Below are 25,693 nucleotides of genomic sequence, written 5' to 3'. Positions count from 1 at the left end.
CCTGCCAGGCTGCCAGGAAGATTATGTTACTGCTTGCTATATAACAGCAACAGGTACCATTTACTGAACACATTATATATACTATGTGTATATAGATATTTTATACACATTTCCATGTAACCCTCAAAATGTCTCTGAGATTGCAGTATTCTCACTTTACTGATGAAAAAAGTAAAACTTAGGAGAGTCATAAATTCACCATTATTAGCAAATAGTATATTATACAGCGATCCAATTTATCTTAGTGGTATTGAAGGAAAAGAGAAAAGTTTACTAATATTCAAGGAACATTTTAATATGAACTCAAAGAGCCTACAACACTCAATTTTTTTGTGCAAAACTGCTTCATTAAAACAAGGGCCTGAGATATAGAGTCTGTAACTTCAATGTATTAGTCTCCTGTTTAAGACAAAAGAAATAAATAAGGCAACCATCATTACTAGTAGTCTTACTGGCTGATCTTACTCTTAGATCGAGATTCCTCACTGGAACAGTGACTGATAATTTTGCAGTTCCCAATCTCCAGGTCTTTGGTCAGTCTGAGCCTGGCATTTCCTGACAAATGGATTTATTACCTTGCCAATCATAGTAGACAAATCTCCATCACTCAGAAGAGGATTCTGAGAATCTCCAACTCGAGATGGATCTTTTGTTGCTTTATCATTGCTGAAAGTTCTCCACTCAGATCCTACATCAATAACTCGGTCACCTGAGAATATAAATGGAAATCTGAATTGTCTTGTCAAGAGAGGATTTATTTAACTCTGCCTAACGCCCAACTTAGCTCTTTTATTCCCCGAAAATCTCAACACAAACATCAGGCTTCAGCTAAAGTATCTTGTCTCAGACATCTATCCTAAAATATTACTATTGTGACAGTTCAATAATAACCCTCTTTAAACATTATGCTATGATTAGTCATATTTTAACTCTTGGAATAAAGAAGTAGACAAAATAAAAACAAAAATAAAGTTAATCAATGTGATGAAGAGATAAAGTAAAGTAACAATGAAGAATCAAGATTAAAAAAAAAAAAAGAATCAAGATGTGAACAAAACGTGCAACAGGCACAGAAAAACCAGACAACATTTTTCATGATGTTATTAATACACAGTTTAAAGAAATTATGAAGTTTTCATGGGCGATGCTCTGCAAAGAACTAAGCCTAAGGGGATATTTTAGTAACTATTTGAAAATATTGAAAATATTTGGGGGTCAAATAATTCATACAAAATAAACTTAAGCCTAGAATCATTAAGCAGAAAAGTAGGCAAACTTTTCTTTTTACACAAAGAAGCAGTGCCTAAAAACACCATGCCAAGAAACCAGACAGGTAGATTTGGTGCAGATTACTGCTTTGAGGGGAGTGCTCAATGGCTGGTAATACCTCTACCAGAGACAAGCGTTAACAAGAACACCTGCATATGCTAGTCATGGTGCCCTTTGTAAATGTTATTTTTCAATCCTTAAAGCTTTATAAAAATAGGTATCACTTTTATTGCCACATTAGAAATAAGATTAATCTGCCTAACATCACACAACTAAAATGCAAATGGGATTCCAGAATCCGTTCTATACTGCATTTATAAAACATTAGTTTTTCCACCAATGGGATAAAATTAAAAGCAGGAACCAGACCATTTTCATCTGTGCCTATATATAGCAAACAGAAAGGAATGGAAGAAATAAGTTATCTCAGTAGTTAAAAAAAAGTTGCTATTGACAGTCAATTAATATAATGGTTAACAGTGTGGACTCTATCAGGTGCTGCTTCAGTTCAGTCGCTCAGTAGTGTCTGACTCTTTGCGACCCCATGAATCGCAGCACGCCAGGCCTCCCTGTCCATCACCAACTCCGGGAGTTTACTCAAACTCATGTCCATCGAGTCGGTGATGCCATCCAGCCATCTCATCCTCTGTCGTCCCGTTCTCCTCCTGCCCCCAATCCCTCCCAGCATCAGGGTCTTTTCCAATGAGTCAACTCTTTGCATGAGGTGGCCAAAGTATTGGAGTTTCAGCTTCAGCATCAGTCCTTCCAATGAACACCCAGCACTGATCTCCTTTAGGATGGACTGGTTGGCTCTCCTTGCAGTCCAAGGGACTCTCAAGAGTCTTCTCCAACACCATAGTTCAAAAGCATCAATTCTTCAGCGCTCAGCTTTCTTCACAGTCCAACTCTCACATCCATACATGACCACTGGAAAAACCATAGCCTTGACTAGATGGACCTTTGTTGGCAAAGTAATGTCTCTGCTTTTTAATATGCTATCCAGGTTAGTCGTAACTTTCCTTCCAAGAAGTAAGTGTCTTTTAATCTCATGGCTGCAATCATCATCTGCAGTGATTTTGGAGCCCAGAAAAATAAAGTCTGACATTGTTTCCACTGTTTCCCCATCTATTTCCCATGAAGTGATGCGACCAGATGCCATGATCTTAGTTTTCTGAATGTTGAGCTTTAAGCGAATTTTTTCACTCTCCTCTTTCACTTTCATCAAGAGGCTTTTTAGTTCCTCTTCACTTGCTGCCGTAACGGTGGTGTCATCTGCATATCTGAGATTATTGATATTTCTCCGGGCAATCTTGATTCCAGCTTGTGCTTCTTCCAGCCCAGCATTTCTCATGATGTACTCTGCATAGAAGTTAAATTAGCAGAGTGACAATATACAGCCTTGATGTACTCCTTTTCCTATTTAAGTTGCTGCTTAGCCTTGGACAAATTTCCTCATTTCTGTAGTAGTGCAATGATTCAGCTTTAAATTTCCCCAATTACCTTATTTTAAATAAATTAAATAAACTAATACAGTTTCAATCCATATGAAGTGCTTAAAAACCAGTTCAAAGTAAGTTGCCTGGTATAAGCTATTTAATGCTATAAAAATAAGATGACATTCTGACAGTTTGATGTTAATTCTGAGTAAGAGGAGCACCAGTTGTAAAACATTAACCTCCATATTAGACTTTACAAGTTTTAGAGTGCTCTGCTGCAGTATTTGGTATGTAGGAGAGCAAAGGAGGTAGGGAGAGAACAGAAGGAAGGAACTCAGTGCAGACTGCTGAACTTTTTATATACTGTAGTTAACTAAAATGCTTATTATTAAACAGAGTAGAGTGATCTGACCTTAGGGTTTTATTTTAGAAAACAAGTCGATACATAGCACAATCATTCCTGATGATTTTGGGAAGATTTCTTCTTCTTTGAATACTCAAATCACTTGGGAATAACCAGATGTCACTTGGACTATCACATGTCCATGTCACAAGGGAAGTGGGATAGAGATAGGAACACCACTTGCCACACCTCATGCAGTGAAAATGGCCGAGGAAAGCAGAAGCAAGGCAACTTCTGTGGATCAGAGATTCGGCAGGCAGCCCAAAATAAGGAGAAAAAGTTACATGAATAGGATGGTCAAGATGCATTTCTCTGCTTCCTCCTCCTAAGACCAAACACCACTAAACATGGGAAGCAATTCTAATTATGTAAATTAATAATGAGTTTCAAAACTTACCTGACATTAGTGTAAAATCTCTAATTGTGCACTGAATTTTACTACAATACTAAGCAAGGCCCATGTCTCAGACTACTCTAAAGAGATTGATTTTTGTTCCTTTTTACAGAAGAGTAGCTGCTTACAGGAAATAGTTATATAAGCAAAGTAAAATTACCTGTATTTCCAACACCCCAAAGATAGCCACTGTCAATACTATGGTATACATTTTCTTTTCCATTCATTTGTACACATAGGTTTTTTGTGAGATTAAAATTATAGTGTCTATTCCATTACAAGCTCATTTCACTAAATTTCTACTCAAAACACCAAAACAAGACTTTTAGACAAAGTTTAGCCCTTTCAATAGTATCCACTCCTCAAAGCGTTGCCATGTCTCCATTCTTCATGTTTTCAAACGGAGAAAAGTGAATCTAACTTTCCTAGTCAGTAAAATAAAAACACAAAACAAAAAACTACTGCAGCCTTCAAATCTAGAGTTACTTAATAAATTTAAGTGAAAAAAATCAAACGCCATCATTAACTTTTAACACTTTAATTAACACAATGGATGTATTAAGAGAATAGTTTATCTTTAGTAACACATTTTTTAAGTCTCTTTGGAACTCTAAAAAGTACTAGTTTGCTAGTAGCATGCTTCATTTCACAGAATTTTTCTTTTGACCCAAAATTAACTTACCATGAGCTTCTTTTGTGCTTGCTTTTACTGCCTCAAAAAAGACAAGTTGGATTAGGAGAGAGAAAAAAAAATTGGCCTAGGATAGTATAAATAGAAAGCCCAGAACTGGGTAGTGATGTAATTTTTCCACATACGTGGGAATGGTCTACATGACTCATTCAACAATCTGTGGTTTGTGCTCAGAGTCATTCCCTCTTTTTATACTTTACTGCTCAAAACATAGCATTTATAGAAAATAAAATTTCCAAAATAACTCAAATAGCACATCATGAAACTACAACTAGACCATCATATTATGTGCATGAGTAATAAGAAATACAGCAGATCATTCAGAAAAAAAGTCAGAACACATAAAAGATTTTCTTGAAGAACATCTAAATGCAGTAGCATTTTTTAAAGTTGCTGTCGAAGGAAACTGCATTACAGAATCTTTTCAAGGACTAAGTGTACAAGGCAGCTATACTGTTTAGGTAGTCAACCTTTGACAAGCAGAAGCCCAACAATTAGCACACATGCACATAACATACAACCTCACATAGCCTTTTTAATGTTCGACAAACAGAGAAACATGCCAACTTTTAACAGTTCCTTTTTAAGCCACACCCTGATTTTTATAAAATCAACATCAGATAAAAAGTCTATATATAAAATAGCAAAATCATAGCACTACTACAATAGTCCCTCCATCTATATTGTGTGATCTCTTAACACTCTGATCAAGTTTCCCATCCAAGAAGGTAAAGAGACTCAATATGTATACACTCATGCACAGTTCTCAATCCATGTTATCAGAAAGGTGTCTAAAGAATATTAACTAAAACATTTTACTATACCCTAAAGCAATGAGTTTCATCTCTATTTTTTCAGGAAGAAATTGAAAATAACTGCCAAAATCATTCACACTAGTTTACAACTGTCCAACCACTTTGGCACACACCTACCTTATGATTTGTGCACAACCATTGAGCCTCTGCTCCAGAACCCGGCAGCTGCCGACACCCGAGCACCCCAGGGCTCGCGCTCCAACGAGAAGCACGTGCACCACACTGGAGAGCAGCCCTTGCTCTCCACAACCAGAGAGGGCCCGGGCGACAACCAAGACCCAGCACAGCCAAAAATAAATAATTTTTTAAAAATCTCACCTTCTAACTAGAAATTGCTATTGTATTTCATACGCCTATATTCAGCCACTTTTAATAGACTTAATTTTTACAAAATGATCTAAATAATCCAGATACAGAGTCCCATCAATGGCAAGGAACTTGATTCCTTTCCAATGCTTAACTCCCATTTCTATTTTGTATCTAAAGCACTTGTCAGAACCTTCACAACAATGCCTTTGATTTAAAACAAAAATGTCCCCGATTCTTTGACATTATGCATGAAAGGGACAGGTGAACTGAAAGTCTTCTGTTAAAGCATCAAGCATCATTGTACTCTAACTCAGAGTATCTTAAATGAGAAAACTGCTTATTAAATGTCTGTCATCTCAGTAGACTACAGTATTTATTACATACTATCTTCTTACATGGTACACTGTAGGCCATTATTCTTCTAGTACTTGTGTGTTAAGATTAAGTTATTTGAAGATAATAAACTGATTCAGAAGTTAGGTGGCTTAAAACAAAGATTTCTTATTCACATTACCTGTGTATAGAAGGGGACAGGACTGCTTTCTATGCAGTCTTTACTCAGGATGATGGAATTCCTACCTCTTGAGACAAGCCAGTCATCATGCCTGGGGAATGAATTATGCACTGACTTAATCGTTTCTAATAGTAACATTTCTACTCGCAAGCCACCAGCCACAGCCAAAGCCAGCCATGGGATGTTTAAATTCAAAGCGAGCGGGGAAATAAAATTGCACCATGTGGCCCAAGAGAAGAACCAGAAATATCAGTGAGTGGTCATAGGTACTCAGCAAATAAAACTCAAGCTCTGTATTTTTGTGGATTTATGTATAAATTAATTTTAAAAAGATTGTTCTATGACTTCCTTCTGTGTCACAAGACAAACAGGAATGAGAGTTAATTTCAGTGTATTAGCATTTGTCAACCCACTCCAGTCTTCTTGCCTGGAGAATCCCAGGGATGGGGGAGCCTGGTGGGCTGCCGTCTATAGGGTCGCACAGAGTTGGACACGACTGACGTGACTTGGCGGCAGCAGCAGCATTTGTCACAGAGAAGTAATCCATCAGTAAAATTGTGGGTCCCTTCAAGGTAACATTTCTACTGGTTAGCTGCTTACAAATTTCTGTTAATAAAACTTTTTAAATGTTAAAAGGATACATTCCCCAGTGGTGCACAGGAGTCTTGATTTTGCAACCCTAAGGTCTTCTGTGAGCAATGTAAGTTTTCTTGTACCTTTAATACTTTATCATATTCACCTGATCTTCAAACAGTACCGTGACAGCCATCTTGTCTTTACTACTGTCCAAAAGTCACTCTCTATATTCTCAGGTGTTTTCTGTTTCGCTGATTCAATTCTCTAGAAAGTTAAGTTCAGCCTATCGCTATCTAAAACAGTTTTACTGTTTGTCTCCTTGTGCTATCTTCTTTCTTTCTGACCCTTTTTAATAGAGACATTAAAGAGGCTTTATTTCATTGATCACAAAAAAGTAGTTATTTTCTATAATTTTTTACTGGTAAACTATACCAGGAGAGGGCTTCCCTGGTAGCTCAGCTGGTAAAGAATCCGCGTGCCATACAGGAGACCCTGGTTTGATTCCTGGTTCAGGAAGATGCCCTGGAGAAGGTAACTGGCTTCCCACTACAGTATTCTGGCCTGGAGAATTCCATGGACTATAGTCCATCGGGTTGCAGAGTCAGACACGACTGAGCAACTATCACTATTATCAGGAGAAGAATCTTCTGTTAAGTCCACAGGACTGCCGTTCCTCCACTGTAGCTTGAATTCATAAGCCTCAAGTTGATTTTTATGCTTATTCATCCTGTAATGAATTATCAAAGTCCACTGGAAAACCTTCCAATCCACCACCTCAAGTATCCTCAGCCTCTCTGGATACTCACAAATCCCTGGCAGACAAAACTGAACCCAAACAAAACTAAACTTCTGGTATGATTCCAAAAATTTATCAATATTAGAAAGGATGCAGGTAGACTTGTAATTAAAGCAAAAACAATAAAAAGTAACAAAAAAAATAAAAAGTAACTTCAACAAGATAGAACTTTCTCCGGTTACCAGTCCATTAGTTATAATAATAGTTTTGGATTAGTGTGACTCCCTATCTTTTTGATAAGCCGTCCTCATCATGACTTGCATTCTGCAGCATATGATGGCTATTAGTAGTTCCCTCCTTAATATCTGTATTCTAGCCAATGGGAAGCAGAAAAAGGGAAAGCACATCCCTTAGGGCTGGATCTAGAGTTGCACAAATCTTTTCTACTTTACAATGCATATTAGAATTCAATCACATGGCCACAGCTAACTACAAGGGAAGATGGGAAATACAGGCTAGCTGAGCAGCCATGGGACCAGTCTAAAATTCAGGGATTCTTATTATTAAAGAAAGAACTGGGGGTTCAGTGGTAAGGAATCCACCTGCCAATGCAGGAAACAAGGGTTTGATCCCTGTTTCGGGAAGATCCCACATGTCGTGGAGCAACTAAGCCTGAGCGTCACAACTATTGAGCCTGTGCCGGAATTACTGAACTTGGGAGCTGCAACCACTGAAGCTTGCATGCCCTAGAGCCCATGCTCTGCAACAAGAGAAGTCACTGCAATGAGAAGCCCACGCAATGCAAGTAAAGCAGCCACCACTCACCACAACTAGAGAAAAATCTGTGCAACAACGAAGGCCCAGCACAACCAAAAATAAGTAAATAAATAAAATTACAAAGAAAAAAAGAATATATCAATAATACAGTGATCTTTAAAAAAAAAGAGAGTGTTCAGTAATAGCTACTGGGAAACAATCAGCGGTTCCTGCTACATGGAGTAATGGGATCAGGAGAAAAAAAGTATATCCCCTAGAAACAAGGTACTTTGCCTGACAGTCTAAAGTGAACAGTATACAGGGACAAATTAAACATTTAACCTTTGTACCAGGCAAGCTATAAAGCTATAACCAATGGTATTTTGTAGTACAACATTAAAATCATAATGGCTTAAGATAGCAGTTTTAATAGAGGGAAAAACTGCAACATACCAAAAGCAGCCAGGAAACCAATATTGGAGAGATAGTCTTTCTAGCCTGACCTAGACTCAGAGGATATTTTTGTTTTCTGTTTTCTATTGTAAATTAACAAAATAATTTTTTAAAAAGGGATATTGAAGCTTTGCGCAGTGGCAGTATCATAGCCAATGAGGTTTATCCGAGGCGCGATTATTGCTAATTGAAAAAAAAAAAGGGATATTGAGAGGAACTGCCCAAAATTTCAGATCTTTCTGCCATCTTTCTAGAAAAGGATTTATTTTGGCGTACCACCTCTAGTAGAGAATTCAGAAATAAGAGTCTTACAACAGTATTTCCCAAGCTACTTGTTTTCATAAGTTAGATTTATCTAAAACCATTTAATTTAAAACAACAAAAGTTTTAACAAGTGCTGGTAAGTCGAAAGCTTCAATAATCAAAATATATTATTATTCAGGACTTCCCAGGTGGAACAGTGGTAAAGAATCCACCTGCCAAGCAGGAGACATGGATTCAATCCCTGGGTTGGGAAGATCAAGAGGAAATGGCAACCCACTCCAGTATTCTTGCCTGGGAAATCTCATGGGCAGAAAGCCTGGTGGGCTACAGCCCACAGAGTCTGTAAAGAGTTGGACATGACTGAAGCAACTTAGCACACACTGGGCTTTTACTAAGTTTCAGGCACTAAATGCTTTACATACTGACATCCAGAACCTCCCCTAATATTTGAGAGACCTGAGGCAAAATTATAAGCGGAGATCAACAGGGGTGCAAAGAGTCAGATACAAAACTATTTAGGACTAAACAACAAACAACAATTATTATTATTTAAAATGGATAAATCCAAAGCATTGAATTTTTTAATTAGGTGCTCTGGAAAACTGTTTAAGCCATCACATTGTATTTTTTAAATCTAATGCTGAAAATGAAATGCATCACTAGCATCAGCTTCCACACCTTCCTCAGTCATCTAACCTTCCTCACATTTCAAAGTATCCAAATTTTTAGTCTAGGATTACTATATATTCTCATCAGAAATCCTGCATTGATGATAACTTTGAAGGGAACTTTGGTCAAGAGATACTTCATAAAAAATACTATTAATAATATAGTCAGTCTCTAAATCAATTTATGTTCCCACAATGTAAAACCAGGTACCAACTCATAATGAATTATCCTTTAGAAACAAACCAAATCACGGTTAACTTCCCAGACCAGCCCATAAAAGCCTGTTTTATCCATGTTCAGACCCTTGGAGGAGGGGAAAACATGTACAAGTCAACAGTGATAATTACCATTTGGAAAATAGTTCCATCCTTGAATATGTGAACAGACCCTGCTTTTTCCGGAAATACAGGCAGATTTCCGGAAATACAGGAGCTATGGCTCTGGTAGAAGATGCATCTTAGCTTAGCCACAACAACATTTACTCATTTACACACTAATCCTCTCAGGCCCCTATCCTATGGCGTATGTTTCTTTACCCCTCTACCTGGAATCATTTTCCCTCCTAACATTCTTTTTTTTTTTTAAACCCTAACATTCTTAATCATGTTTTCCATGTAAATTCAACAGTAATTTCCTCAGGAAGTCACCACTTCCTTCCTAGTGCTCTCCTCAAACTCAGAAGATCTGTAATAGAACTTTTACCACTTTCTGTTGTTTTAATTCACCCCTTCCTTCCACACACTAGCCAAAGAGCTAGTCCAGAGCTTGCTTATTGCATCTCATCTTTCCCACACTCTCCTGACCAGCAGTGCTTAACAAAAACATGTAGCACAAGACCAGAGGCTTTTCAAGTCCCACAGATCTAGATTAAAGTGGCTGTGTCACTGACTAAACAGGGAATCTTGAGTTAATTACCCAAACACTCCAAGCCTGTTTCTGTTTCTGTGAAACAAAAAAACTACCTCAAAGAAGAGCTGTGTTACCCAAGCAAAATTAGCTGTTCTCTAATGCTTAAGAGAAAGTAGCATCTATATTAAAAATTCTGAATTAGATAAAAATGCTGTGTCTGAGGGCTTACAAGACATGACAAAGCAAGAATTTGAAAATGAATACAAATACTCCTTACTTTAAAAATACAACTTGGCCATCTTAAACTAAATGTTTTCCTTTAGGAAACATTGCTAATGCAAATTTAAAGATAATCTGATAATGTTTAAAATACTATAATTGCAGCATTAAATATGCTAGACCAATAACAATCTCTCAAACACATTTTGCAAATGACCTGCTAGGGAGAATGGCATCTCAGACTTAGAATCAACCTTTTTCCTACAAGGTTAAGAAAAAAGGAGTACTTATATTCCCAAAATATGTATCACTGAAATCTCATACTAAAATTCTACTGTATATTTTATACATTACCTCATTTGATTCTTAATTCCTAGTAAACATGAAATTTACGGTATATGCCCTTGCAAGGGGGCTGTACTTATGTTACATATAAAGAAAGCTAAGCTTGGAAAAATTATACAACTTGACCTAAGTCACATAACTCATCAAGTAGTAGAGCCAAATCTAGACTCGAGGGCCAAGGACTACTAGTTTTTCCAGGAGCTATGGACACACACAGATATCTGGTTTACAGGAATAATTTTGAAGTCTAGGTCTGGAGACACGGGAAATATGAGGGCAAAGATGAAAAGCCTAAAGAAGTACAGAGATTTCAAAGAATGTGGCAAATTATAAAGTTTACAGGATAGATCTGTGTTTCTTAACATGTTACCAACGTAAGATCTGAACTAGAGTTTCTGAAAGTGGGGCCAGGAATCCTTTTAAACATATTTCTCAGCTGACACTTAATGCACACTCACATTCATGTCTCAGATTCACTGCTATTAACAATATCCAGAATAACTTAAGAGGGGAAGGTCAAAGTGATTCATTTTTCTCTTGCAAATTCATCTAAACTATTCTCCCAAGAAAAAGAAATGCAAAAAAGCAAAATGGCTGAGGAGGCCTTACAAATAGCTGTGAGAAGGGAAGCAAAAAGCAAAGGAAAAAAGGAAAGATATACCCACTTGAATGAAAAGTCCCAAAGAATAGCAAGGAGAGATAAGAAAGCCTTCCTCAGCGATCAATGCAAAGAAATAGAGGAAAACAATAGAATGGGAGACTAGAGATCTCTTCAAGAAAATCAGAGATACCAAGGCAACATTTCATGCAAAGATGGGTTCGATAAAGGACAGAAATGGTAGGGACCTAACAGAAGCAGAAGATACTAAGAAGAGGTGGCAAGAATACACAGAAGAAGAACTATACAAAAAAGATCTTCACGACCCAGACAATCAAGATGGTGTGATCACTCACCTAGAGCCAGACATCCTAGAGTGAAAAGTCAAGTGGGCCTTAGGAAGCATCACTATGAACAAAGCTAGTGGAGGTGATGAAATTCCAGTTGAGCTATTTCAAATCTTAACAGATGATGCTGTGAAAGTGCTGCATTCAAAATGCCAGCAAATCTGGACAACTCAGCAGTGGCCACAGGACTGGAAAAGGTCAGTTTTCATTCCAATCCCAAAGAAAGGCAATGCCAAAGAATGCTCAAACTACCGCACAATTGCACTCATCTCACACGCTAGTAAAGTGATGTTTAAAATTCTCCAAGCCAGGCTTCAGCAATACGTGAACTTCCGTTCAAGCTGGTTTTAGAAAAGGCAGAGGAAACAGAGATCAAATTGCCAACATCTGCCGGATCATCGAAAAAGCAAGAGAGTTACAGAAGAACATCTATTTCTGCTTTATTGACTATGCCAAAGTCTTTGACTGTGTGGATCACAATAAACTGTGGAGAATTCTGAAAGAGATGGGAATACCAGACCACCTGACCTGCCTCTTGAGAAACCTGTATGCAGGTCAGGAAGCAACAGTTAGAACTGGACATGGAACAACAGACTGGTTCCAAATAGGAAAAGGAGTACATCAAGGCGATATATTGTCACCCTGCTTTATTTAACTTCTACGCAGAGTAAATCATGAGAAACGCTAGGATGGAAGAAGCACAAGCTGGAATCAAGATTGCTAGGAGAAATATCAATAACCTCAGATATGCAGATGACACCACCCTTATGGCAGAAAGTGAAGAAGAACTAAAGAGCCTGTTGATGAAAGTGAAAGAGGAGAGTGAAAAAGTTGGCTTAAAGTTCAACATTCAGAAAACTAAGATCATGGCATCTGGTCTCATCACTTCATGGCAAATAGATGGGGAAACAATAGAAACAGTGGCTGGCTGTTTTTCTGGGCTCCAAAATCTCTGCAGATGGTGATTGCAGCCATGAAATTAAGACATTTACTCCTTGGAAGGAAAGTTATGACCAACCTAGACAGCATATTAAAAAGCAGAGACATTACTCTGTCAACAAAGGTTCGTCTAGTCATGGCTATGGTTTTTCCAGCGGTCATGTATGGATGTGAGAGTTGGACTATAAAGAAAGCTGAAAAGAAAAAAAATGAAAAAAAAAAAAAAGAAAGCCGAGTGCCACAGAATTGATGCTTTTGAACTGTCGTGTTGGAGAAGAATGTTGAGAGTCCCTTGGACTACAAGGAGGTCCCTCCAGTCCATCCTAAAGGAGATCAGTCCTGGGTGTTCATTGGAAGGACTGATGTTGAAGCTGAAACTCCAATACTTTGGCCACCTAATGCAAAGAGCTGACTCATTTGAAAAGACCCTGATGCTGGGAAAGATTGAGGGCAGGAGGAGAAGGGAACGACAGAGGATGAGATGGCTAGATGGCATCACCAACTCAATGGACATGGTTTGGGTGGACTCCAGGAGTTGGTGATGGACAGGGAGGGTTAGTGTGCTGTGGTTCATGGGGTCACAAAGAGTCAGACACGACTGAGTGACTGAACTGAACTGAAACTATTCTCCAGTGTTTTCCTTACATTACTTTTAAGAAAAATGAAGGAATTCTCTTTTAAATGGTATTCAAAAAGTGGCTTTAAGTTGATAACACTATTTCTATATAAGACTTCATTGTGAAATCCTAATTTATAAAAGTCTTGATAATTTACTAATACTTTACAGCCTATAAGTCACATATAAACAATGTACAAGGTCAGATTTATGAACAAATTGATAATCTAAATATGATTATACTGCCACCTAGTGCTCAACTTTTAAAGTGACATAATCACACAGGGTTGGGGGGGAATCCACAGTGCTGTTGGAGCCAACAGTTTCATGGTAGAAATAACAAAGCTTTGCTTTAAAAATTGGCCCTATTTGAGTGATCACTAGCAATATATTAAGGGTCACTGACAAAACAGCCAATGACAATAATACTTCAAATGTCTAAAATAACAATCTTATAATTCAAATGTCAACTAAACTGTTACATGTTGTTAAACAGTTCTACAAACAGCTAAAAAGAAATTGGACACAATCTAAATTATAGGAGAGACTAAATACTACACAACCATTTAAATACTGGGGAAAAATTAAACAGGACATCAAATTGTATATTCCAAAGATAGCAGCAATATCATCTCCCATCCGCATATTCTTCTGAATATGACCTTGTTACCCTCCCACTGGGGCTTCCATGGTGGCTCAGCTGGTGAAGAATAAGCCTGCAATGCAGGAAACCTAGGTTCAATCCCTGGGTTGGGAAGAGACCACGGAAAAGGGAATGGCTACCCACTCCAGTATTCTGGCCTGGAGAATTCCATGGACTGTATAGTCCACGGGGTAACAGAGAGTCAGACATGACTGAGCGACTTTCACTCACTACCCTCACACTGAGGTGGGGCCATTTCTTCTCCCCTTCCAGTCTAGGCAGGTCCTAGGACTGCTGTGACTAACAGAATACAGAAGTGATCTTGTTTCAAGGCACAGCCCTTAACTACTTGAGTCCAGCTTCCATTCTCCCTCAGAACACTTGCTCTTGGGATATCTTTCTTAGAAACCAACCAACCACCATGTATGAGCTATTCTAATACAACTATGGAAAGGCTTTAGAGGATGACACTTCAACGTAGGGAGGTCAAGGAGCAGAAAGGTACCAAAATGCAGGTGAGAAACCATTAGGGAAGTGGACCCTCCAGGTCCAGTTAGGGCTGAAACAGTGGCCTAAGTGAGCCTTCCCAAATTAATGACCTATAAAATTTTGAGCAAAATTAAATGGCTGTTACAAGCCACTAAATTTTAAAGTGGTCCATCATGTAACTGAAACCAGAAACTGGTTCCACAAAGTATGATGTTGCTTTAATAAAGTCCTAAAATATGTGGCACTGGTTTTAAGACTGAGTGATGGGGCTCACGTAGCCTATGAATGATGGCTTGAAGGACAGTGAGAAGTGTTATTAGAGACTTCAAAAGAGGTATTTTATGTCACACAAAACTTTTGTATTGTGAATTATTTCACTTAAGAAAAAAATAATAATAATGGGTGCTCTTACTTGATGGCTCAGTAGAGGGGTACAATACAGCTCCAAAAATGACAGTTAAGCATTATCCGGTCTTGAGTTTGAAATTAAAGGGAGTTAGTGACAATGGGATGGAGAAGGAAATGGCAACCCACTCCAGTATTCTTGCCTGGAGAATCCCAGGGACGGGGGAGCCTGGTGGGCTGCCGTCTGTGGGGTCGCACAGAGTCGGACACGACTGAAGCGACTTAGCAGCAGCAGCAGCGACAATGGGATGCCCTAAGTTTCAAGAACACATTAATATTAAATATTAAGTACAGAGTTGTCCAGAAACAATTGAGCTTGTTTCTAAAGTTGTCTGGGTGACTATTTAAACAAAAAGCTATTCAAAGTGCTTGTTCAATAAATGTTATAACCTCAAAACTAAAAACTTTCAGGCAATGTAAAATTTCACGGCAAGTATAATCAAAATGTGTACACCAAAATTATTTATTAGTAGACACATGATGATGCTATCTAAATATAAATCACTATGAACATCAATATCTCAAATGTTAAAAAAGTTACAAATTTTATGCCCTCAGTGGACTACAGAATATTCGCCCAGCTTAATTTCTTCCCTATCTCCAAAGTATTAGAGATAAAGGTTGAACTGAGCTGACAAGAGAAGAGCATATGCCTTTAAATCAAAATGATGATGGAAATCTAATTTATTATTAATATATGACAATGATATATGTTTCTGTATATGTGTACATATGTGTATTTTTAAAATTTAGACCCATGGAAAGTCATGATCAATTAAACTATTTTCAACATAATTTGACTGATGGTAACATCAGCAAAATGGAACTTTCTGTTTGCAGACTCCTTCTTGCTTGCCTCCCCTTGTCTGATTCTTCACTTGCAGGACATCATATTATACAGTTAATCACCTTACTTGTGAATGGGGCTACTGTGTATGTTAAAACAAAAGTTTGTTATACTTTGTCAGAAAACCCAGCATCACAAACAGGTATTTCTATATACAGAAAAGTTTAATCAGATTATACTTCAAAATTTTCAGGCCTTAAAATCTAGCCTGGGGACTTCCCTGGTGGTCGAGTGATTGGGAATCCAGCTTGCAGTGCAGGGGACATGGTTTTGATCCCTGGTCAGGAACAGAGATCCTACACATCACAGGGCAGCTAAGTCCACATGCCACAACTAGCGAAGTGAAGTGAAGGAGTGAAGTCACTCAGTCATGTCCGACTCTGCAACCCCATGGACTGTAGCCTGCCAGGCTCCTCCATCCATGGGATTTTCCAGGCAAGAATACTGGAGTGGGTTGCCATTTCCTTCTCCAGGAGATCTTCCCAACCCAGGGATCGAACCTGGGTCTCCTGCACTGCAGGCAGACTCTTTACCATCTGAGCCACCAGGAAAGCCACAATGAGAGAGTGCCACAACTAGAGAGTCTGTGCACCACAATGAAAGATCCTGTGTGATACAACTAAGACCTGATGCAGCCAAATAAACTGGAAAAATAAAAATTTAGCCTACATAGTTAGATTGAAAAATACCATTTTTGATGCTGTTCAATAATAATAATAAAGCAAAATTTGGTTTGAGATAAGAAAAAAAAAGTAAAATTTAGGATTCCAAGCACTACTTAAAAGAATGTAAGACTTGAGAATTATATCCTCCTTCTCCAATTACTTAATTTTATCCAACTATCTTGCTAGTTACAGCAGAAGTGAAGCTGATGGAAAGACTGGAAATATAACACAATATTTTAGAACCAAGAAACTGAAATTCTAATTCATCTTCTGTCTCTGTCTCACTCTTACATATTATCAATTCAATCTTAATACTTGGGAAGAATTAGAATGCTCTCATTTAACTTGGGGGGTCAGCAAACATCTTCTGTAAAGGGCCATAGAAAACATTTTATAAAGGCTTTGTGGGTCCAGAGGCCAAACTGAGGTTATTATTTTTTATATATATATATAATATATATGTATATTATATATATATATAGGTAATTGAACAAAAAGAGAATAATCCAGTAATTTTTAAGTAAGTTAAAAATATAATAATGACCAAATATAATTTGTTATAATACAATTTCTAATACTGGGAGTAAAAGAATTCTCTTTTGAAGGGATAACATTTCACTTAATCAGAGTTCAAAGTTAGTGTTCCCTACCGTTAAAAAAAAATTTTTTTATTCGATTACAAATGGTCATCTGTCAGTGTTATATTAAAAAAATTTTACGTATCTTACTTTTAAAAATGTCTTCCCTCATGCAGACAAGTACAATCAAATACTGATATTAATCCACAAGCATTTCTAATAGAGCATATTCACTGCTTGGAAGGCATTTACAGAATTTTATTACATTCTTCTGATATCTACCTTTTAACATGTCATTACACTGTAGATTAAAAAATCACTTCCAATTAAAGGTTAGGTAGACGCTCCTTAATTGCAGTTAAGCAGTTTTAAAATATGAAAATTTCCTTTGCACTTGTATCCTGGTCTGAAAAATACTGATTAAAGTTTGAGTTTGGAAAATATATCCACTGCATATTTGGGTGGGAATTAAAATTTTAGTTTTTGTTTTAACTTCTGACAACAATGAAACTATGTAAGATGTATTAAAGCAATTTGACATTACTTATGTTTTAAATAATGCTTGTTGTCAAACTGGCTTTACTACAGTGTAATCAATCACCGCTTTGCCTTTGCAGTTCTAGATTGAATTTATTAATAAACACTAGCAACTCTGCAGGAACACCTAATTTCTGAAGCCATTTGTGTTCAACAGTAGTGGCTGAAGGCAGTACTGGCTCAGAAAAACTTCAACCTTGCCCAAGAGCTTTAATAAAGTCACAGAAAAACTTTGCCATTATTAAGTTACCAAATGACTGTGTGGTTGGGCAAGTCAAGATACTCAGCTTCTATTTCTGACAAAAATTTATAGAATTGATGACAGTTAAGTCCATGAGGGTGAATAAAATTCACCACTGACATTATATATGGATCAATAACACATGATGAATTCAAACCTTTTCTACAACATAGCAGATGAGTAATACAATGGATTACTATACACTTGAAAAATCTTCCATTTTCACAATCTTTTTAAGTTTGTCCAACTAAGTCTTCTGCACTACACATCCTAGCAGATTCCACTTCAGGTTGTACTGAATCAGTATTTTAGCAACTTAATTTACAAGTAGTTTCTCCTGTAGCTGTTCCATGCAGCTGATTCACAGTCTATGAAACCCTGCACTGACTCTGTGAGTAAACAAATCAGCAGTATCAGTAACACCTGTCTAGTCATCAAGCGTCTAGGAAAAGTACTTAAATAAATTATCTTGTTTTTAATTTACTACTGATGTCACTCCCAACATCCTCAACTCTTCAAGCAACTGTTTCTGCTGAGAGGCTAGCAGTCTTAACTAAGTTTATATTCTCTGGACACATTTCTTCAGCTACTACAAACACACAAATAACTCATCATTGATAAATGATCTTCCCTGTTTGGCCCACAAATGAGCCACTCAGAAACTTAACTGCAGCCTTATTTTTATTCTTTTACTTTTGTGAAGAAATTCGGCTGTGATGAGATATTCTACTTGGTATTTTCTAAATTTTATGACCACTGTTTTCCTGAGTTAGCAGTACTGTGATGAGTGCTTAGCCTGATAATGTCAACATCAGTTGTCTTCTTCTGGCGTATCTACAGTATGGACCACATGATAAGGACAATGCTTTGCTATTTCATCCAGTAACAAACAACATATGCTCCACTAAGCCTTAAAAGCATGACCTTCAGAGTTCATCTTTTTTTTTTCTCATTTTGACTTGATGGGTATGCAATGGTAACAAAATAAATAAATATAAATTTGCAGTATGGAGGTATGCTTGGCACTCAAAATGCTGCAGATTTATAACTGGGATTTGTAGTGCACTGAGCGGCAGTATGATGTGATGAGAAGACCACATAAGGTTTCTTTTTGTTTTTTAATTAATTAATTGGAGGCTAATTACTTTACATTATTGTACTGGTTTTTGCCATACATTGACATGTTTCTTTTACAACCACTAAATTCTGCTGTTGCAACATGAAAACAGCCACAGACAATATATACACAAATGAGTGTGACTATATTCCAATAAAATTTTATTTATAAGTTTGACTTTGATAATATTTTCATGTCCCCAAATATTATTTTGATTTTTTAACCATTAAAAAAATATAAAAGCCATTCTCAGCACACAGGCCATATAAAAATAGGTGACAGGTCATACTGGAACTATGGCAGTGGAACTAGACTGCTGGACTACTTAATCCTCAGTTTCTGCCATTTCTAAAATGAAGATATACCTCAGAGATGTCACTAAGGAAAAACTGAGTGAATATGTAAGTCATTTAGAACACTGCCTAGCATATAAGCTTATTAACTGTTAATATTGCTTACTGAGTAGAATATAATTGCAAATGGATTTCAATTCCTACTAACAACTCTGTATGATTAAAAACCCCCACTGGAGGTCTGAGGCAGCCTCACCCTATTTGGATGAATATTACACGTCCTCCAAGCAAGACACTTCCACAGTATAACACTATCCATGTTTCTGTTATACTGTCCACAATCCTATTAGCAGTTTCATTCTTCGAGTATTTCAAACCTTAAAGTATACCTCCTCTCAGGTGCTGGAGACAACCTCACCATAAGAAAAATTTCTGAACAGACTATCTCTATCCTAAAGTTATACTACAGATCTAGATTAGTGAGCAAGTAGGAATAAAGTGGTATTTTAAGAAGCAGTATTTTTGGCAATAACAATTTCACACTAGAAATTCATAAATAAATCAGTCTGTATGAGCAAATGAAATTTAAACAAATCTTTTTTTGATGACTAAAAGGCCTTGCATGAGACTCAATACCTCTATATAGACATACCTTTATTATCCCAAAATAATTCATGCTTATCTAATTTCATTGCTCTGAAACAAATCATGTTTAAATATAAGAAAATCACAAAAGGTAGATTACATTTATTTATTATTTCCATATGCATAAGTGTGCATCAAATATTTAAGCCAAAAAACTCAGAAAACAAAGGACTAAGGGCCTTTCCTTCTGGATTTATTACTTCGATTTTAGATGTTCCATCCTACCCCACATTATGAAATATATGTGTTTCTACAGACAGCAAAATATGGTGTCTCTGACTTTACTCTCACTCATTTCCTTTCTTCTAAATCTATTTGCTTTACAAAAAAATATGTATTACCTGTAAGTGGAAAAAGTAAAATGTATTCATTAAAAGAGAGTTTGGAAAATATACAAAAGCAAAATACCCAAAATAGTGTTTTCAGTTAAAATCATAGCAACTGCTTACCTACAACCAGGCCACATTCAGGACAGATCATATCACCAGCTCTGTAGTCTTCCACTAGGATCGCATCTGGATGGTTTGGACATGTGACTCTTGGAAGAGCATCCAAACTACATGAAAAAAAATTTTTCTTAAAATATCCTTCTAAGCAACATGCAACAAAGTACTAATCTTTCAGAGGGGGAAAGAGGTGGATTCTGAACATTTTCCCAAAAAATTTACAGTACATCTACACTTATAATACATTTAAGCTCAAATTTCAAAGTAAACATCCTAGTTATGTTACTTTAAATCCTACTCAGTAATTAACAGATACTACTGGAACTGCCTTTTGTAAGAATAGTTCCTGGTTTGCAAAATAGAAGGCTTTAAAAATATAAACAGAAAACAAGTTTACACTCAACATGTACATATAACCATCTGGTCTTCGACCCTTGACACTTATTTCTCTGGTGAGAGAATAAATTTCAAGTCTGTGTTTTTCTACTTGCTGGATACTTTAATAATAAACTTGAATGTACATTGAACCTAAAAAGGATACAAACCAAGGTGGTAGATGTGGCTCTGCTGAACTTAGGATGATTTCATTTAGTCCAGAACTGAGTTTGTAAGCACTCAAAAAATGACTTCAAAGGCTACTTTTAAATCTATTTGTGCTATTAATAATTTGCTCTATTACTTTATTTTGAAAATAAAGCAGTATGGGGAAGACACATCACCCTTAAGTGACCTGAAAAAATCAGTTCTAAAAACCATGAAAGGTATTTAACATAGATTTAATAATTATTTCTATGGCTGTGGTGTCTTAACAATCATAAATGTCTGGTATCATTGAAAATAAGCCCTTTTTAAAAAGTTCACTTGAAGTAATACAGAACAAGCTTCACAAATAAATATATAAAAGACAACATCAACTATTCTTGAAGTATGTAAACAGGTATTTGTGGTTTTGGGTAAAGTTTCTCAAACTAGCAAACACAGTTCAGAATGGTAAGTTTCAACAGAGGTGATATACACCGAAGAACTGATAAAATAATCCATATTCCCAAATGTACATATTCAGGTTAACCAGAACACATCTTGAATATTCTCACTGGGAAAACAGGGAATGGCGGTTTAATTTATATTCACGCTTATTAGACTCTTGAGTCCCCTGAGCTGCAAGATCAAACCAGTCAATCTTAAAGGAAATCAATCCTGAATGATGCTGCAGCTAAAGCTCAAATACTTTGGCCACCTGATGTAAAGACCCAACTCACTGGAAAAGACCCTGATGCTGGGAAAGACTGAAGGCAGGAGGAAGAGGGGGCGACAGAGTGCGAGATGCTTGGATGGCATCACTGACTCAACAGACATGAGTCTAAGCAAAGTCTGGGATATAGTGAAGCACAGGGAGGCCTGGTGTGCTGCAGTCCATGGGGTTCCGAAGAGTTACTGAACAACAACAGGCTTATTCCATAAACTTCTACTAGGAAAATATTTTAATAAATTATAACAAATAAAACATTAAAAAATTAGTATAAATTATTTTTAAAAACCTGTGTCAAAATAAAGGACAGTGTTAGAAAAGTAACTGTAATTACAAATGTGTAAAATGGGCAGCCATGTGACACACAGCATTCAAAGGACTGATATATTTTGTACTATTAAAAAGTAGACTATTGTGTGCATGTATATGTATATAAAAATGATATGGGAACAACTCAAAGATATGCTGAGTGAAAGAACAAAATAGGGATTTCAGAGAAAAGTGAAAAAAGAACTACAGTCATATGCAATAACATGAATAAATCTCTGGTGTCCAAAGAGATCAGACAACAGAGAAATACATATGCATTTATATATAAAGTTTAAGTCAGGCAAAACAAATCTATAGTGTTAATAAGAAGGATGTGGTTTTCTTTGAGAAAGGGTAATGACTGAGGGCATAAAGGAGGTTTCCAGAGTGCTTCTGCTGCTGCTAGTGGTATCTGATTGGGTGACAGCTACGTGCATGGGATCCCTTTTTAATTGAACTGCACACTTAAAATCTATGTGCTAAATAACTTCACAAAAAAAGGTAAAAAGCAAGATAGCATTCAGTTTTTATATCAGACTACTTTTTGGAAGGAAGAGAGGTTAGGATTATATGCATATGTTTGTTAAACCACAAAGTCACTAGGAAAACACCCAGAAACTGGTTACAATGACTGCACTGGAGAAGAATTAGATGGCTAGGAGTGAGGGAATAAAAGAAACTGCTTTTCACTTTTCTTCTTGGTTTTTATGATTTGCACGTGTTACCTATCCAAAATAAAACTGTGCTCAAGCAGTTAACTTTTAATGAAATAACCCACAAGGGTAATACAAAAGAGAAACCACAAGAGTAGGGTGGTGGGGCAAGTAAGGGATAGAAACGAAACTGAAGGAATGGAGCAAACCACCACCACTGACATTAAAACAACTCAGGCTGCCTAAGAAGCCACGTAATTCCAAACTTCATTTTATAGCTATCCTTTACTGGGTGCCTACTATGTGTCTAGTATTGTACATATATTATTAATCTTCATTAGCAGTACCCTTCAAATTAAGCATTACCTCTATTTTAAAGATTATGCTCAGAGAATGATTTCCCTGAAGTCACAGAACTAATGAGTGGTAGAGTCTAGGTCTGAATTCACAACATTTGTGTTCTTCTCAGTGAGAACACCAAGCAGTTTCACAGCCCAGTAACTGTCCCTTTTCCTCGGAGGGCGGGGGGGCTATCACAGAAATACTAACATTCACCTTTGTTCTCACTGGCAGAAAAAACTCGAGATGGACAACTGCAATAATCCTAGGAAAAATTTCAAAGAAATATCTCAAAGATTTTTTTCTTTTAATGAAGAGAATAAAGCACACAAAGGAAATGTATTTTTTTTTTGGTAAAGAATCTATCAAGTGAATTTACTACATATAACTACTACAACATGTTATAATAAAGCCCAAATATAACCATATTCATAGTAGATCTGCCCTAGGAGAATGTCATATAGAGGCGTCCTTGGGAAGCTAGTTCTCCATTTACCTACAAGGAAGTCTAACCTGACAGAGCCACACCCAAATAGAATGATTGAGCATTTAATCACAGAATTACAATCAGTAAACAAGTGTCACTGGCCTTAAGAGTTGTTTCCAAGTAGTTTAGCTAAGGCTGCCTCCTGCCCCATCTTTTAAAAATACAGTAACATAAAGTAGTAAGCCTTGGTACTCACCAGAAAGGGCCTGGACTACTCAAAGTTTATTATTTTGTGATGATGGCTTTCATCAGGAACTCAATTCCAAAGATGAGAACAAGTTCAGAAAAATTATGCCAGAGTTACCTTGCCTTCCAGAAGCTACAGAACTTAATCTGATACATTTAATACATTATGAGTTACCAAGTGTGATAACAGGAAACAGATACATGAGATTCTACACCCTAACAACCTTGGAAAAGTCAACATGCGCATGACTCAGTTTACACTTAGGCAAAGATCTTAATATCTACCTCATACTGATCATGAGAGACATAATTAGGGTCTGCAAGCATTTTTCATGTCACAGGATTAAAGGTTGTCTCTAATGGCTGCTGCTGCTGCGTCGCTTCAGTCGTGTCCGACTCTGTGCGACCCCTTAGACGGCAGCCCACCAGGCTCCTCTGCCCCTGGGATTCTCCAAGCAAGAATACTGGAGTGGACTGCCATTTCCTTCTCCAATGCATTAAAGTGAAAACTAAAAGTGAAGTCTTTCAGTCGTGACTCTTCCCGACCCCATGGACTGTAGCCTACCAGGCTCCTCCGTCCATGGGATTTTCCAGGCAAGAGTACTAATGACACTGTATGCATTTGCGGTAAGTATCAATCAGTACATCACATTTTAAAAATATATTAGTGACTTCCCGGCTGCTGCCAAGTCGCTTCAGTCGTGTCCGACTCTGTGCGACCCCATAGACGGCAGCAGACCAGGCTCCCCCGTCCCTGGCAAGAACACTGGAGTGGGTTAACATTGCCTTCTCCGAGTGACTTCCCAGTATACGTTAATTTTCTGCAGGCAAAATTTTCTTCAGGAGTATGCAGATGACATCTCTAAAGAAATCTCTTTAGGAGACTTATCAACTGTTCAGAAATGCCTTAGCTTCCACTTCAAAAGGCCTCGGGGATGGCTATCAGTTTCCATCAGGCTTACCAACGCTGACGTCCCTAACTTTTTGTCAGATGGATAAAGGCCTAGAACTAACCCTTTCCCGCTCTCTAGAAGAGGATTCACGGACCCTCGGCTGGCAGACCAACAGATAAAAAAACAACCGTAGAATATTTAAGAAAAAAGGACAGTTGGATCATACGCAAAAGACCCGGGACCAGGGGCTGAGGACACCGGAGCCCCCCATTCGATAGTGCCTGGGTAAGAAAACGACCAAGGACGCTGGAGGAGAAACGCCGGCGGCTCGTTACCCTCTGCGACAGCCCTGACAGCCCTGCGTCTGGAAGTGCCTTTGTCCCGGGCGGCCAGCCTGTCCGGCTGCCTCTCCCCGCACCTCCGAGACGTTCTGCTCGACGAAGCAGCGGGAGAGGCCACCCTGCAAGCCCCGGCAATCGCCGCCCGCCCTTCAGCTGGCTGGGCTCTACATGACGTACTAACCGGCTGGTAGACGCCATCTTCACGGCCACTGCAGCTCCAGCTACAAACAACGACAGACGCAACCGCAAACAGGAAGAGACAGTGGCGACGAAACGCAGCGAGACGGGCTTTATATAGGCGAGCCGCCCACGCAGTCGTAATAGGGCGTGGCTACGGGTCCGGAGAAGGGCCAAGAATGGTGAGCTCGGATACGCCACGTGCTTTGCGTTTCCTTATTTCCCTATTCACTTTCGGTCACTTTCTGTGTGGCTGGGCAAATATAGGAAATCACCCGGGAAAATTCTCAAGGGCACCCTGCAAACGTGTTGCACCAGAGATACCCTCAACTTGACTGAATTACAACACAAAATGACTGGGCGTCGTGGAGGGGGCAAAGCTCACATGCCCGAAGGCTAAACACCCCTCCCCCAGCCTGGAGTCAGCTACTCCAGTTTGACCGCAATTCTTAACTTGCCAAAGGGATGATTCCACCAAGGTATTTAGAAAAAAGAGAAATTCACTTAGGTCAGCCACAACAAGTGTCAATTCAGGCTCTATCAACAGCTAGCAAGCTTCTTAGGCGCGTCCTTTGCGCTTTGGGGTAAGCGGTAATAGTATATCTGCCTTGCATACCCTTTTAGAATTGGCAGGAAATGCAACAAAATCATGTGAGATCACTGTACCAGTGAGGCAGGGAGATATGGGTCCTACCCTGACTGTTGTTTTCATGATCTTTGCAGATGTGGCATAGCTGAAATATAGAGAACTTAGCAAAACTGGTTAGATACTGCAAAAGGTCTCTAGGTTTATTAATTAGACAAACTAATGTCAGAATAGTAATAAAAATAACAGCAACACTATCACTACTTTGCTGAAAACGAATCACCCTTGACCCTGGGGGAATTGGAGGAAAAAAAGGTGCTCCTGGTTTCTATGGGGATGAGAACTTAGAATATACTGGCTGCTTTGTTC

At 37.9% G+C, this 25,693-nt stretch overlaps 1 protein-coding gene and 1 pseudogene across 1 annotated transcript in view; one reads left to right on the top strand and one right to left on the bottom strand.

Annotated features, from left to right (window-relative positions):
• The window catches only part of GTF2B (general transcription factor IIB), a 31,332-nt gene extending 6,459 nt beyond the window's left edge, over positions 1-24,873 (bottom strand). Inside the window, exons 1-3 of the mRNA XM_043460748.1 lie at positions 24,743-24,873; positions 20,108-20,214; positions 576-709 (exon numbers count right to left, since the gene is read on the bottom strand). Coding sequence (XP_043316683.1) covers positions 576-709; positions 20,108-20,214; positions 24,743-24,759 — 258 coding nt within the window. The 5' untranslated portion in view covers positions 24,760-24,873. The remainder of the gene's footprint in view (positions 1-575; positions 710-20,107; positions 20,215-24,742) is intronic.
• LOC122437397 lies at positions 8,479-8,638 on the top strand (annotated as a pseudogene).
• Positions 24,874-25,693: the final 820 nt, after the last annotated feature.

The sequence above is a fragment of the Cervus canadensis genome, chromosome 2, assembly GCF_019320065.1.
Source record: "Cervus canadensis isolate Bull #8, Minnesota chromosome 2, ASM1932006v1, whole genome shotgun sequence".
NCBI classification, from domain to species: Eukaryota; Metazoa; Chordata; class Mammalia; order Artiodactyla; family Cervidae; genus Cervus; species Cervus canadensis.
Note: the sequence above shows the minus strand (reverse complement) of the source record. Positions and strands in the feature narration are given on the sequence as shown.